Source organism: Carex rostrata, chromosome 21 (genome assembly GCF_964058835.1).
Source record: "Carex rostrata chromosome 21, lpCarRost1.2, whole genome shotgun sequence".
Lineage (NCBI taxonomy): Eukaryota > Viridiplantae > Streptophyta > Magnoliopsida > Poales > Cyperaceae > Carex > Carex rostrata.
This window is the reverse complement of record NC_135938.1, coordinates 6,804,650-6,821,780: the sequence shown is the minus strand read 5'-3', so window position 1 is coordinate 6,821,780 and position 17,131 is coordinate 6,804,650. Positions and strand designations below refer to the sequence as shown.

At 33.8% G+C, this 17,131-nt stretch overlaps 1 protein-coding gene and 1 pseudogene across 3 annotated transcripts; one reads left to right on the top strand and one right to left on the bottom strand.

Moving 5' to 3' along the window:
• The first annotated feature begins 6,269 nt into the window (after positions 1-6,269).
• On the top strand, positions 6,270-8,755 carry LOC144573541 (putative pentatricopeptide repeat-containing protein At3g25970; annotated as a pseudogene). Its single transcript, XR_013518020.1, has one exon. The product of XR_013518020.1 is annotated as a putative pentatricopeptide repeat-containing protein At3g25970 (transcript).
• Positions 8,756-9,292: 537 nt separating this feature from the next.
• Positions 9,293-11,749, bottom strand: LOC144573532 (Calcium-dependent lipid-binding (CaLB domain) family protein). 2 transcript variants are annotated; one of them, XM_078323319.1, is made up of 3 exons: positions 11,450-11,749; positions 11,069-11,360; positions 9,293-10,587 (listed from the first exon to the last, which is right to left on the bottom strand). In XM_078323319.1, the coding sequence occupies exons 2-3, from the start codon at positions 11,332-11,334 to the stop codon at positions 9,639-9,641; spliced, it is 1,215 nt and encodes a 404-aa protein (XP_078179445.1). In that variant the 5' UTR covers positions 11,335-11,360; positions 11,450-11,749; the 3' UTR covers positions 9,293-9,638. The 2 variants fall into 2 exon arrangements, with proteins under 2 accessions (XP_078179445.1, XP_078179444.1); XM_078323318.1 differs by having other exon boundaries at positions 11,069-11,368; positions 11,450-11,748.
• Positions 11,750-17,131: the final 5,382 nt, after the last annotated feature.

Here is a 17,131-nt window from a genome sequence, read left to right as displayed (position 1 = left end):
TTTATTATAATATTATTATAATAATTATTTAATATATTAACAATATAAGATATTAATTATATAATTATATACTAATAATAATTATTAATAATAATATACTAATTATATACAAATAAAATATTATTATAATCATTCAAGTTAGATCACGAGGTGGAATAAAATTAAACCACAATGTGAGGTGGTTTAATTTAGTCCGGTCTAAAGATCAGCTTATGTCATCTTAGTCCGGCTCAATTAGTGCTCGTTTTGTGGAATAACGAGGCCTAAACTTCTTATTCCACCCATTAGGCCACAACCAAACATGGTGATGACTAAAGATAGCTTCTTCTTTTTTTTATTAGCAAAATGTTATCTAGTTTTCTTTTTGTCTGAGTTGTAACTTAGCAATTTAATTTTTGTGTAAAACTGTAACAGCAGTGTTGGTTTGCTTTTGAAGTAATATAGGCCTACGGGTTTCTCATACAAAAAAAATCCTCAATGCCGCATTCACGTTTGCAGAGGAAAACAGTTCAGACTTCAGAACCACTTGGAGAAACATCTTTAGGCCTATAAATGCAAATTGGGCTCAATATACTTTTAGGTCCATAATAACAGTTGTAATCAGCTGTAACTTGTAACTAATTACCGTTGTTACAATCTACTTAGTCTTGTAACAGGATTATTTAATAGAGTTGGTTAATGATAACCACTGTTGTAATCTCCCTTTATAAGGGCCATGTAACAGATGAAAATCAATCAAGGAAATAAAGATTCATTTCTCTTGTGCTCTTCTCTCTATTTGTCTGTTACATTTATCTCTCTCAATTCAAAAATAGAATAGCCCTTTAAATTTGCTCTGTGCTCTAACTTCTCATTAATTATATAAGGGGAGGGGAGTTGTTCGGATCCGTCTTTCCTCCAGTACTGAAGGGCTGTACCGGAGGGGTGTACTGAGTAATGGACGGTCCAGATTAATTTCAGCCAGATCAAACTCAATTCAATACTTATGAAACACATATGGTGTTCATTTTGAGATAATTTGTACTAAGTTAAAAGAATGTTTCAAATTTAGTTTTTGAGCCTCAGGTACGTACTTGGGGTTACAATTTTTTTTTTTTTTGTTCAAGGGGTTTTTGAACAAAATCTTATCTAAAATCAGGTCTAAACTGTTTGATCCGTATTGAAATTTACACGGACAATTAAGATTCAAATGACCATTTAAATTTATTTAAGTTCTAAATCTATTTGTACAAATCTAAACATAAATCGAACTATTTAACCTGACTTTAGATAAAACAAAAACAAAAAAAATTCAAAGTCTTTTGACCAGAAATTAGATGACATGCAAAAAAAAAAAACAAAAACTAGTTAAGTAAATATTTTTGTAAATTTGACCAGACTTGCAATTTGTCTATGAAATCTAAAAACTGTAGCTTGTCAAATGTCGGGGACATTGATACAATCATACAGCGATGGTAAGATAGAGATATTTTTATTCATACAAAATTACAAATTATTAAAAAAAAAACAGAGAGGAAAAGAGAAAGAGTATTTCAGTATTTCAAACCATATATAAACAGATCTGAGGAATTTTTTTTTTCCAATTAATTTTTCATTATATACCGTTTGTTACTGTGTCGTGAATTGCTAACTAATATTTCCGGTCAATATGAACGGTGTACAAGATTGAGAGAACCTGTAAAATTATTCTAACTTGGGGCAGTCCATTGATATTAATCAATTCCTCTTTGGAGAAAAAAAATGCAGAACCACTTTAAAAAAGCCCATACATCTCTAGGCCCATAAATACAACTGGGCCATACATCTCCAGGCCTTTCAAATTTGCCCTCCGCTCTCACTTCTCAGTTCTCCGTGATTAAATAACGGTGGTGTTTTTGTTAAATGGGTTTGGATAAGTTTTATAGATAATAGGATCTGAACTGTTTGATTTGTGTGCAAATTTGTAAGGACGATTTAGATCTGCGTTACACTTTAATTTATTAAGTTATAAATCTGTTTGCAAGGATCTCCATGTAGATCAGATGGTGTAGGCTCGACTTTGATAAAATTTGTCCAAATTAAGTTCTTCAGACAAAAATCCAATTCCACTAAATAAAGAGGTATTGTTAAAGTCAAGTTTAGAGAGAGAACTAGCGCATGTAGATTTGAAATATTAGAAGATATAAATGAAACAACATTTAGTAAAATAAATATTTTTCTAAATTTGACCAGACCTATATAATTTTTTTATAAAACAGGCTGAAGACCAGCCCAGAGAGCACCAGATCTGTAATTTGTATTATGGAAATAATTTACTATAATTTAATCACTTTATTGCTAAAAAAAAGGGTAGCTTTCAAGAATTCTTATCCTCTTCATTAACTCAAAAAAAAAAAATTTTGAGTTAATGCATCTTGACCGTCTGATCTAATTTAAGATCCGTGCGAACTAGATCTGCACTAATACTAAAGGTTCCTCTCCATTATAAATAAGAGTCAGATTGATTTTGTTTAAAATCAGCCAATCGAAAGGTATTAACTCAAAAGATGCTCTTTTGAATTAATGCAGATGATGCAGACTCGCTTGTCAGATGCCCTGACATATTGATATGGCGATGGGAAGATAACTGGGATTTTTAAGATTAAGTCTCCCCCTGTATAATTAAATAAATTATTAGAACTTAATCATTTTTTATATGTTTAATTTATTTTTTGTGTAATGTGATGCCTGATTTGGGGTAAATACTATCAGACAACTAGACATCGTTGATTTACTAATTATATAAAATTTTATTTTAATATAGAAAACTATTTAACTTGGTATTGCAAGATGAATAAGTATTTAGTGTTTTTATTGGATTTTATTGTTCATAAAGTACTAAAATAAAATAGTTCAAAAATCATTTCCGTTGTGAACCGATAGCGTCTGCTAAATGTCTCTTGTCGGCTATTTTGCTATAGTAAATGCTCACCGTTTTTTTTTTTTTGGTATCTAAATGCTCACCTTTGTGAATGCATCATCCGCTATTGAACCCTTGGATCAGAGCAACAGCAATTCTTGTATTTTTTTTCCCTCAAAAAAAATAATAAATAATAAAAAGAAGCAATTCTCGTCTTTTTTTTTTTTGCAAATAGAGAAATAATTTATCATCTTTTATTAGCTGTCTTTTCTTTGCTAATTAATTGAAGCTTTACGAAAAATTGATGTTCTTATTAATATATGTACGGGGTTAATAATAATTTTAAAATAAACTAATCAACTAAAGAGAACACCAACTACCAGATACATTCGGATATACATAAAATATAGATTTTGAAAATAAACTCAACACATTGTCGAAGACACTTTATTCAACTCATGATTTATAAAAATAAAATTAAAGAAATATATGACTTTATCAATTATTCCTCAGTTGGAATCCGTATCATCCCAGATATCTGAGATGCAAGTGATACATTCAGAGCATTTTTTCTAATTTGGCATGAATTTCAAAGTAAATTGTTTATAGTTTCAATAGGCACTTAATTGAGTTTGACCCGATTAAAAACGGCCATTTTTTTTAATACCCCAAAAAAAAAGAAAAATAATAAAAATAACCTCTGTTTTGGATTTTTTTCATATATGCCCTGACCGCCTGGAAACGGGGCGGGCCAAAATTTTAGCAAACCGCCCATTGTATGGGCGCTTCATGCCATTACCAAACCGCCCATATAATGGGCGGTCCACTTTTTGTTTTTTTTTTCTTTTTTTTTTTTAAGTTTTGTTTTTTTTTAAACAGAAATTTTTTTATTTTTTTTATTTTTTGTATTGAAATATTATAAATATTGAATATATTTCTTTAAAAATAGATGAAATACAATATAATTTAATTTATTAGAAAGACTACAACAAATAACCCGGATCAATATTTTTCAGGCCGGATTTTTCGCGGCTGTAAGAAAAATTAATATATTTCTTTATGTGTTATTGGACAAAAATAAAAATGCTTAGATTCCGAGTAATTGATCCCGGTTCAAAAGTTACTTCTATGTAATCTAGAAAATATTATAATCCTTCTAGGACATTTAATTTATAAAAAGTTGTATCTATTTTTGAAAAAAAATAAAAACTTTAAGTTATTTAATAATTGTTATTCAAAAAGAATTCTCAAAATAGATACAACTTTTTATAAATTAAATGTACTAGAAGGATTATAATATTTTTTAGATTACATAGAAGTGACTTTTGAACCGGGATCAATAACTCGGAATCTAAGCATTTTTATTTTTGTCCAATAACACATAAAGAAATATATTAATTTTTCTTACAGCCGCGAAAAATCCGGCCTGAAAAATATTGATCCGGGTTATTTGTTGTAGTCTTTCTAATAAATTAAATTATATTGTATTTCATCTATTTTTAAAGAAATATATTCAATATTTCTAATATTTCAATACAAAAAATAAAAAAAATAAAAAAATTTCTGTTTAAAAAAAAAACAAAACTTAAAAAAAAAAAAGAAAAAAAAAAAAAGTGGACCGCCCATTATATGGGCGGTTTGGTAATGGCATGAAGCGCCCATACAATGGGCGGTTTGCTAAAATTTTGGCCCGCCCCGTTTCCAGGCGGTCAGGGCATATATGAAAAAAATCCAAAACAGAGGTTATTTTTAATATTTTTCTTTTTTTTTGGGGTATTAAAAAAAATGGCCGCATGAACTTTCAAAGTAGAGTGTTTATATATAGTTTCAATAAGTACTGAATTGAATTTGACACGATTGAAATTAATATGGACCGTCCATTTTTTTCCATTGCACCTCTGATACTAGGGAATGCATACTCTCCCAATTAGGTATTTGGTGGTATGTAAGTTTGCCGGAAGAAAATTTTGGTCATTGCCTCATTGAGTGCGTATCCTCTGAAATATTTTAACTTTTGTGTGACTGACATGTCCGGTGCCTATTCGGGATAGTGCGCGATAGTATTATTTCTACTTTGAGATTTGTGCAAAATGCATTTGAACGGTTGAGATTTCCCAAAAAAGACATTCAAAAGTTGAGATATCTCAGAGGATGCAAATTAGGTCTCATTGGTAGTGGTGTAAACGGAGCGGATTCAGAGCGGATAATACTAATACCAAATCTGTATCTATCTTTTAATGAACGAATACGGATACGGATACGAATAATAAATATATGTCAAAATTCAAAATTAAATTTGTCTTAAAAATACAGATATAGAGCAGATAATCTACAAATACGGATACCAAATAAATTATTATCAAATAATTAAATTATATGAATAATCCACTTAAATAATATAATACAATATAAGTATTATAATCAAAACAATATTATTTTTAGTAATGCAAACAAACAAAAAATAACGAAAAAATATTGCTCCGGTCAGGAGCACACTTACATAATCAAAGTGTAATCGAAACCTTTAGGGCGTGTTCGTCCAGATCACTATTCATGTGGGAAAAAAAAAATTCAGTTCAACTGAATTTTTTTTTCCCACGGAAACAGTGTTTTTCAGTTCAAATCCCGTGCCCGCGCCCATTCCCATTTGTTGGCCGAACACGCCCTTATAGAATAGGAGAATTAAAGTACCATTACACCATGTGGAGCTGGTGCTGGTACTTCAAAGTACAGTGACAAGATATTCGAATTATATCTGTTTAATTTTTTTTTAGGTGATGCCGAACTGAATGTCAAATTATTCGGTTGATCAAAATTTGACTGAATTAAATCTGAATAATTCGCAAATTTTACGAATTATTCACGAATTTTTTCAAAAACAATTTTTCTTGCTTCCTTACAGGACTGAGATTTCTGATCCGGATAATTCCGAATCTTTTCTGAATTATACCCAAATTATTCCCGAATCACGAATTTTTGATCTCGCCGAACCGAACCCGAATAATTCATTTGTCACTATGCTTCAAAGCAGTCACATTGCGGATTTGTATTTCAGTCGGTTTGGAATTCAGACTAGTAGAGGGGCAGTATATTTGGACTTTGAGATTTGTGTCAAGTTAAAAAGAACGGTACAGATCTACTAATTATAAAATATTCCCTTATCAGATATTGGAAACTGGAAAGGATGCGAATTCGTCACATGGCCGGGCTTTTGAGCTTTTTTAATTACAAAGTGGATTCTGGTAGTGATCTAATTACCGCTTCGTAAACCTGTTAGTTTCCGGATATCCGCTCCGTTTACAACTTATAAAATTATAAATACGGATTAGATTCGGAACGGATAATCGGGTCCGTTCACAGTTTACACAAGTCAGTCATTGGGGGAATTTTACAAATTATACCCAATATTTTATTGTTTTCTCAAGAGATCCGCACCTTACAAGAAGAGAGATGTCTCTGCTTACTCCACTAGGACCACTATACCCCACTTCCCCTCGCTCCACCGCTGTTACCACCACCACCACCACCACCACCACCACCGTTCCCCTCTCAATCCGCACTAACTTATCCTTCTCCGCCATTGCCAAATCCCAACCTTTGCTACAAACCCTCCGCCTCTTTCGCCTCCTCCCCTTTCACGACACGGTAACCTTCAACACTGCCATCTCCGCTTCCCTCCGCCATCGCCGCCCCGACACCGCTGTGTGTCTCTTTCTTTCCCTGCTCTCTTCATCTCCCCCTGACGCCATCACTTTTCGCCTTATCCTAACTGCATGTGATGAATTGAATGACCGCTCTTTCTTCCTCCAAATCCATGCTTGCTTGGCAAAAGTTGCAGCTTTCTTTTCTGAATCTGACTTGCTGGTATTGTACACTAAGATGATTGGTTTATGTTTCAAATTCGGGTTGGAGAGCCATGCGAGTAAGGTGTTCGATAAAATGCCTGAGAGAGATGCCATGGTATTCAGTGCCATGATGGTGGGATATAGTGATATTGGATCTTTTCATGATGGACTGGTGCTGTTTGTAAAAATGATTGAGTGCGGTGATGTAGAGATGAATGCACATACTTATTCTTGCGCTTTACTTTCTTGTGCTCGTAATTTGAACTTGCAAATGGGAAGGCAGATTCACGGCCATGTAATTAAATCTAGATTTGGATCAGATTCCTTTGTTGGAACCGGCCTGGTGGATCTTTATGCAAAATGTGATGAAATGGATTGTGCAATAGGTGCATTTTCTGAGATTGGTGCACCTACTGTTGTCTCTTGGAATGCCTTACTTGCTGGGAAATTGACCTGTGCAGAGTGCTTGAGTTTACTTAATACAATGCGACAGAATGGCATTGTACCTGATCAAGTCACATTTGGCAGTGTCTTTCAAACTTTGAAAAATTCCAACTTCCCTCCTTTCATTCTAATGCAATTACATGGCTTGGCTCTAAAGATGGTGGACATTCCCTCTGACATGTTCATTAGCAGTGCGCTTTTTGAGGCATACATTAACCAGGGTCATTTTCTTGAGGCCAAAAGATTTGCAGAGGGAATGAAGGAAAAGGATGATGGGGCTATTAATGTAATTATCCAAGGTTATGTGAAAACTGGTTATCAGAAAGAAGCTATTTTCACACTAATAGAGGCATTGAGAAATAATAAGGCAATCAGGGAGGTAACTTTATCCACACTTTTGACTAATATTAAGTTATGTGAGGGAACTCTTTTGCATGCTCTGTTTGTGAAATTTGGCTGTTTCTCTTCTGAGAGAAAGTATGAATTTGTTGTTAGCTCTTTTATTAGGATGTATATCATTCACAAAAATTTCGACCATGCAATTTTACTTTTTGATCGCCTGCATGAACCTGACATAGTTCAGTGGAGTTCTCTACTTTCGGCATTTTCTCAGATAGGGGAAAATGAGTTGGCATTGAAATTTTATCTAAGAATTCTGAATGAAGAATTTGCGGGACCTGACTTACTCAACTCTTCTCAGCTCGTGTGCTGACCTTGCAGCTGTAGAGGAAGGGAAACAGATTCATGCCCGCATTATAAAATCTGGGTCTAGAATGGAAAGTGATACCTTTGTAGTTAGCAGTTTGATGCAAATGTACGCCAAATGTGGTTACATAGAGGAAGCCTGGAAGCTGTTTGAAGAAATGCCCAAAAGAGACCTGCCCTCTTGGAACACCATGATTAATGCATTGTCTCTTCATGGTTTTTCCCTTGAAGCGATAGAATTGTTTAACCAATTGTGTACCAAAGAGGATGTACGGCCAAATGATATCACAATGGTAGCGATTCTCTCAGCATGCGCCCGAGCTGGTATGGTTGAGGAAGGATACAAGTGTTTCAAATCGATCAAGAAACCAACAATTGATCACTATGCTTGTCTGGTAGACATGCTTGGCCGTGCCGGGAGGCTGAAAGAGGCAATTGGCGTTATACAAAAAATGCCATTTAATGCAAATGAGCTCATTTGGTCGTCTCTACTGTCAGCTACTGTTACACATGGGAACGTCCGTATTGGAGACTATTCGGGCAAACAATTAATTAAATTGAATCCTGAAGACCCTGGAAATTACATTGCTCTTTCAAATTTATACGCGGCTGCCAGAAGATGGAAGGATGTTAGAGAAGTACGGAAATTAATGAAATCACGAGCTGGCAAAAAACAGCCTGGAGTTAGCTGGATGGGTAGAGTAGAAGTAGGTAATATTGTTTTCACTGCCGATCGAAATGGTGGGTCTGAAGGATGAAGGTCACTGATGTAATTGTACAATTTTCATAGTACTTGTAAGTATTATTATCTAGGAGGTAACTCAAATCTTGTTACATATTGATGCAATATATTACTATATTGTTTTAGATAATGTCATTGTTAGTATCCTTTCAACATCTATTAGCTGGCATTGCTTGGTTAGATAGATGGTCAAAAATAAATAAGTATATTAACAGTTGTTAACCTCAGCAATAACTTTTATGAAATAATCTCTCAGAAATGCTTTAATAAAAAAAAATGAAAAACAGTTCTAATTGACATCAGGCTGAGCACCAAACCAAGGCATCTCAGTTCCTCACAGAACGGAAAAGGCAAGGGAAAACAGAATTTTACAAATGTACCTACCAAGAGATAGGATCGCAGGTGATAAGGTTTCATGCTATCACAGCAAATTTTAATACAGCAGGTACCTTCCATCTTTTCAAATAATTTCAATTAGCTCTCTATCCAAAATCAAATATATATGAGAACTAAACCCCCCCCCCCCCCCCCCCCCCCCCCCCCCCCAAACCAAAAATAAAATAAATATATATATATATATATATATATATATATAGAGGAGGGATCCGATTACACTCTTTTTTGGTGACACCGAATTACACTCTCTATTTTTAAACTTTACAAAGTTCAAACTGTTCAACTTGTTGAATATGTTAAAATGTGCTTGCAGATCAAATTTTAAATTTTTTGGAATTTTTTTACTATTTATTAAGTATTTAACAAAATCGCTATATTCAGACCGTTGAATTTTTGTACCCATCTTAATAAATAGTAAAAAAAATCAGACAAATGTAAAATTTGATCTGAAAGCACATTTTAACATATCTAACAAGTTGAACAGTTTGGATCGACTGTTTGAACTTTGTAAACATAGAGTGTAATCCGGTGTCACCAAAAAAGGATTTTGTCGGATCCCTCCTCATATATATATATATATATATATATGTAATAATAATAATAATTTACCTCACAATCCTCAATATCTTTAAAAAAATGCCCTGCTTCCATAAAAAACTCTAGACCCATCCTTCTTACTCTCCCCCATGTTCTTATTCTCTAATTTATTGTTATCCCTTTCTTGGCTCTGAATCACAATTTCAGTATCATCTGCGATTGTCTGGTCTATATCCATCGGTAATTTCATCTTTGCAAGAGATTCGGTGAATTGTTGCATACTCTTCATGTACATATCCATAATTTGTTTTTGCATTTCATTTTGTTCCTCCACCATGTTCGTATTCTCTAATGGTGACTTAAAAACTCTCTGCTGAACAATTGTTGCCTCCTTATCTTTACTCAATAACTTTGCCTCTTTAGACGTAGGCGTCTCGGGAGAACTCGCTGAGCCATGGCAAACCTCAGTAGAAGAAACATTAAATGTTTCTACGGCAATTTTGTTTTCATTACTCGAACTAGTAATAGTTGAACCGGTGAAATTTGTCGGATTTTGCATGCTGTTCTCTGAAGTAGAATTAACAGTGATCATTTCGCAATCATCAACTGATGAAGCACTTGGGGATAGTTGTATGAAAGGTAAAGATTGCTGTGCTGGGACCCCCATGTCAAAATATTGCATGACCATCTTTTGGTTTTCTTGTGCAGCATTTATATCAGGAAACTCTATGTTGCTATAGTCCACTACAGGATCGAGAATCACGACTTCTGAGGTGATCGAGGGGCCCGCATTAGGGACCAGGTCAATTGAGGGGTGTGGGTTCAAAGTTAGGGTTAACCGGATGGTGCCGGCAGGGGAGTGAAAGAGGTCGGTGGATGAAAGGATGAATTCTTGAGGGGTTTTGCCAATTTTTGTACCCGAAATAGATGAAATGGGGATGAGTGTGAAGCCTAGGAGTTGATCTCCGAGCAAGGTTTTTGCGCAACTCAACATCCAGATTTCAACCTTCAGCACAGCCTTCTCTGATGGATGCGGTATCCTGGTGTCATAGTGAATGAAATTGATTAGCAAAATGGATTAAAGACAATGTAAAAACCAAAAGGTATTTGCAAAGATTGTTGTGTTATTCACATAAAGTTATTTACGTAAAAGAGATTCCCATTTGCCATCAATTAGGCAAGAAGAACAAAGCAAAACAAGTGATAATCAATCAAATGTGAAAGCAAAATCGGCCCCATACCGATTTTGTAGATTTTGAAGCAATAATTAGTGACCTAATACAATGTTCCAATTGCTATTATAATTATTAAATAAAGCCGTCCATTAATTAGTTCAATTTCAATCACACGTATGGTGGACTTGTGATAAGAACAACATCATGTCAATGAAAGATATTTTTGAATTCTGTTCATATTACCAAAAGAACTATAATATAAAAACTATTAGTCAACCATCAAAATACTAAAATAAAAAAATTATAATTAGACCCAAAATTAGCTAAATTTTTTAACCAACAATACCTAAGAGGGGGTAGTTGCTCGTTGAAGCGCGGGCTGTTCCCGCCACTGGCAACGACGCGCGTAGAAAGAGCCTCATCAGGATTGGATGTCAGAGAAAACTTGGCATAAACATCTTGATTTGCATATATGCATATGTTATGTAGATTGAGTGCCTCATGCGCATATATATCTAACAAACTCGAGAAATTGTTGCCTTCTTCTTTTTCTACCTCATGCAGGGTTGTTAGGTTATAAACGAAGCCGGTCGACCCGCCTTTGTATTCCATTTCAGTCTTCTTGCTTGTGTTGATCTCTTTAAACCTAATTTCAGAATATTTTAGACAAATTGATGAAAAAGAAGGGTGTATTTCCAATGAAACAATCAGGTACATGTAAACATACACGAAGTGAAATTAAGAAGCCAAGGCTGATCAATCAGTGCTAAAATGGAAATTTTGAAGGGTTTCAATGATGCATCGCGCTCTCTCTCTCTCTCTCTCTGTTATGAGCAATAGGTATTGCTAATTCTTTGTGGTTTGGTTGAAAGAAAAGAAAAGTACAAGTAGCTGTCCTTGACTTAAGGAAGAGCCAATTAGGCCTTTGAAAAAATTGGTTCCTTTTCTTATTGCTAGAGTAAATGATGCTTGACCTTACATACTGCAGAAAGAGTAATTTCAAAAGCAGAGACAGACAGCATAATTTTTTATTTATAGAAATTATGTAAACACAATATAGGACCTTGGATAGAGTGTAGGGAAATTTCTATCTCACTGATTTGGTTTGTTTAGGCATTTCTAAGGTAATTGAATTATTAATTCGGCTCATTTAGGTATTATATTAAAGGGTTTAGGATCCGAACTTGTTATGTGACCTTCTTTGTAGTCGTGCGGCATGGTGTCGCAACTTAAAAAATCAAATCATTAATTTGGTTCCTTCAGAATTGTTAAGAGCTAGATCTAAGAGCTAATAAGGATGCTAAGACACCCCTATAATTTTAAATTTTAACTGTATTGAAATTTAATTAATTTTTCTTTTACTCTTTATATAGTCCAGTTTATTTATAAAATAATAGATAATATTTGTAGCCTAGTGATATGAGCTTTGTTTTGTGGTTGTGGAGACTTGAATTCAAATCTCGTTCATCACATATGAATCAATATTTTGTAGTTTCCGTTATAGAATTGGCTAAAAGAACTGAATCAATAATTTATTTCCTTTTACGAGAACAAAATCTTTATACAATCTATCTCTTTACCTATATTGTTTTAGATTATTTCTAAAAATAAAAAAATTTGAAGAGAAAGAGAGGGGTCAGCAGCAACACAAGTGAGAGAGGCCCCACACGACAAGGTAGTTAATCACCTCACCACTTCCACTTCCTTTGGAATTAGTTTTGTGAGCTGAAAATGTCAACCAATTATAATTACAAAATTGAAATTTATTCCCAGATACTCTTATAAACTGTGAAAATTACAAGGATGCAATATCTGGAGTAATTGCTGACTGAACTAAAACAAAATGTTCAGCGATGCCGATATGTGTGAATTTTGTTTCTCAAAAGCGCTCTCAAAATTTCAATGCGAAGTATTTTATTTAATATTTTAGGTTTCGTTTCAATTAACATAATGAGATTTTTGAATCAAGCGAAAATTGTATTCTTGATGGGTTGAGTTTTTTTTTTTTTTTTTCTAACTCATTTTGACTTGATATTCTTTTCTTAAGTTTATTCTCATCCAAAATTTAAAATATTGAGAAAATTTAGCTTGTACATTTTTTTTCTCAGAGCCTGCGAGGTATGTAGATGATTTAAAGGTAGTTTAACTTATATTTCCTTCAATTTATGTTTAAATTTGAACTAATTTATAGTTTTAACTAATCTTTCTCAATTTAGTTTATCTATTTTTTTTTAGATAAAATACCGTTACTTTAGCAAACAGAAGATAGATGTTTTCAAACATTTATATAATATAAAAAAGAGTGAGGCTATGGTACTTTGCAATAGGCAAATAAGTTTGTAATATAAATTTATTCTTGAATTTCAAAGTTCAACAATCAATCCAAATCGCTCAACATGATCTTTATATGAAAATGTATTTGAAAACTACATTTTTTATTTTTTTTTATTTTTATAGATACGTAGAAAATTACTTGATCTAAAAATTCTAGACCATCCAAATTAGTGATTTTCACTAAAAGAATATAACAATTTGGTATCCAAGTACACTTTTATATTGAGATCACGTTGAGCGGTTCAGATTAACTGTTTAAATTTTAAAAACTAAGATATGAATCCATAGTATGACTCTAATATGCACAATTGCAAAGTATAATAACCTCACTCAAAATAAAAATATACATCATAACATTATTAGCAATATTGATTTTTTTTTGGAAAAATTACGCTGTTTAAAGTAAATAATACTTATTAAAATATTAATTTAAAATTACTAATTTGTAAAATCTAATGTATTTCAATCAAAATTTCCATGCATTGGGACAATTTATTGTCCATCATGCTCATATTTTATTATATCCACACAAATCGTTTTATCAAATTTATGTAAAATTTCATCATGCACAAGTTCATAAATTAAGCATCAAATTTAATGGCAATTTCCATGCAACTTCACATGATTGATTTGCCGAGTAAGACTTTTAAGCGTTGTAAATAAAGGATCGCAAACTATTGTATTCATGTTACAAATCATATTCATAGAGTGATACTGTGTCCTTTATTAAACATTTTTTTGACTAAAAGCTCAGAAAGTTTTCTTAAAAAGCTTTCAGCTTCTAGTAAAGATCTGCTCTCAATTTCATAAAATATGATAAATGAAGAGGAAGGAAAAGATACTATGTTAAATTTAGTCTGGAATATTACTTTCAAAATAAATGAAAGATTTAATAATTTTGTTTTAAAAAATTATCATATGTATTTCTTCAACATTTATTTGCTTCTAATTTAGAGCGTATATTTTTATTTTATTTTCTTGTTTTTCTTTTCTTTTCTAATCCGAACACAGAAAGAGACCCAAATTTCTCACTGGAAATTGTCAGTGTAAATTTTTATTTTTATTAATATCACAAACAATTGTTCATTCATTTGAAATCTTAGTAATTGTCAAATTTTATAAGTGTTCTTTGTACATGGACGTCCTTTCTCTCTCCAATTAATCTATGGAGAAATGACAAGTGTGCAATTATTTGAACTTGTCTTCGTAGAATTTATTTCTCTCCCTGTTTCCGAATAATTTCCACAATTTGTGTCCAAATGCTTATGACTTAATAGTAGCAACTTTTTATTTGTAAAAAAAAAAAAAAATCAATATATTAAGAAACAGAGTTTTTTTTTTCTTCAAAAATAGCAAGGACTGAATTATTGATTCAGTGCAAACTCGTTATTTTAGTTACATGTAATAATTTTATGCATAAAACATTTAAAAATAACAAAAAGAAATAGATAAATTTCCGTGAACTTTCGAAGGCAAAAGTATCTAAAATTTCCACAAACTTAGAAAGATAAAGACTACAACGTACTGCTGCCAATTTTGGAACTTTATAATTATTAATTAACATTCATGAGAAGTCAATTGATTTATTTTAATTTGGAGTAATGTTGTTTAGAAGACAACTATATATCTCAAATTTTAATTAATACCATAGCTTAGACTGAGAACCAATTATTTTTCTCTCAACGCCGCCAATCATTTTTCAAAGAAGTAAACTTTTGCAAAATAGCCCTCCTATATATATTAAAAAAAAAAAGCGGCATTTTTCAATTACCATTGACTCATCGCTAATTAACATAAGTGTCACACCCCGGAACAGGTGGTCGCACAGTTTTGTTTTAAAATGCGGTTTTATATATATATATTGTTATGTTTTTGTATGTGGGCCTGATTCTAGGAGTATGCGGGGGGTGGCAGGGGGGCGGCAGCCCCCTGCGAGCGTTGTCTGAGGTTACGAAGCATCGCTCAATAGAGCCCGGAAAATTTTATTTCGGAGAAGTCAAATTGCATGAAAATCCTTTAACCGACGGCCCAGATTAGTCAAATTATCATATAATTTGATTTAAAATAAGTTTGGTTCAAATCCGATTTAATTTGGCTAAGTTATACCCAAAACAGCATTTTTCAGAACCCATTGCGGCCCGCAATATGGCTGTTGCGGCCCGCAACAAATTCCAAAATTTCCAGCCTCTGCGAATCGCCTCTGCCTCCATTCATTGCGGCCCGCAATGACCTGGTTGGCCTCTGCATCCATTCATTGCGGCCCGCAATGAATTTATTGCGGCCCGCAATGACCTGGTTAGATTTTAATCTGCGAATTTCCCTCTGTCTACTCTCATTGCGGCCCGCAATAGGGTTATTGCGGCCCGCAATAGGGTTATTGCGGCCCGCAATAAGGGTACTGTTTTTCATTCCTTTGTCCATTTTCGTGAAATTTCACCCCGTTTTCAAACCCGATCAAATCCCCGTATAACTAAACAATTATTCCCCATTCACTAGAAATTTTAATGACGTTTAACATGCAATTTCAACATTTAAATCATAACAACCATTTAAAACATACCGTTAGGGTTTTATAACGTAAAACGGTTCGATAATCACCTATACATCAAAATAACCGACTACGGGTTCAACTACACATTCAAAATGGCATAAAAAGGGTTTGGCATAACCTATTAGCCCGGCCTATACTCACGTGTCGAGCCCGAGTCCCACTTCACTCGCGTTTACCTGCACATATCAATTCAAAGGGGAAAAATTCCCCGAGGGGAGGGGGTGAGAAAACCTGTCATCCGTTTTCTCAGTGCGGAATTTAGAGGGCTACTGGATTTGTGAGAAATCCATCACCAGAACTAAATACACTAGCAATAGGGCATCTATTTACTTATTCACCAATAATAATAAATGCGCATGTACCGGGAATAGATTCAAACGGGTTTCAATTCATAAAAATCAACATCAATCAACGAATTTCCAGAAAGATTTGGTTTCACAGATATAATATATATAAGTCTGGTTATGAGGTACAAATATCAACTATCGATCACCTCCGGCTTAACAGTTCTATTTTCTGGTTTCAAGTCATACAATCTCATCAATTCATCACTTAAAATATACACGGACATATTCCGCGAATATGCAACAGAATATCACTTTTCTCAAAAAGAAATCACTGACACTTTCACTGAATCACTGAACCACTGAACCACAGTTCTACCTAAAATTACACTGCACTTCCCTTACCCAACCGGTACTGGGTTCACTAGGGCCATTCTCCAGATGCGCATAAGGGTCCTGGATGAAAGTCTAGTAGCTAGCTAGACTTTCCACTATGATACACTGTTCACTTCACACAATCAATCCAAGTCATACTGTGGTTCCACTCACTTATTCAAAACGACAGATCAACAATCGATAAACCGTACCAACATGAGAATCATAACAGTTATACAATTCAATTTCACTAATATCACAATTAATGCAATGCGGCAACAAATGCTTTCAATCAGAGATTCAACATGCTATGCACAGTTTATTTAAATCAAGCAATCAACATAAATATAATAATATGCACCGTTATTTAGTTCTATGAATAAACCCCAAAACAGATCCCGTGAACCCCCGCACCTGGTTATGTAGGGCACGTAGAGGGTCCGCGATCTCGCGACTCGGTAAGCTCGTCAATCCCGCTAGCCGTGCTCGTTAGGATCTATCCATAGGTCAACTTATTAAATTCCAACACTTTTACAATTTAAACCCTAATCAATTTTTGGGAAAATCCGTAAATTGGAAATTTGGTTGCACTTTGGAACATGGAATCAGTCAATTTACACTATAGAAACAACAAAGGCACGGAATAATCAGTTTGGTACGATTCTACGGGTTTTCACCGAAACCCTAAAAACACGGAATCAAGAAATGAGAGAGAAATAGAAAGGAGAATTACCAAAGGAACGGATGGATGTGCGAGGTTTGAGCTCCTCTTCCTAAATCTCCGGTTTCGGGTCACACGGTCACCGGGGATCGTCTCTCTCTCACTCTCTCGTTGTCTTTCTCTCTTGGCGGAAACAAAGAAAAG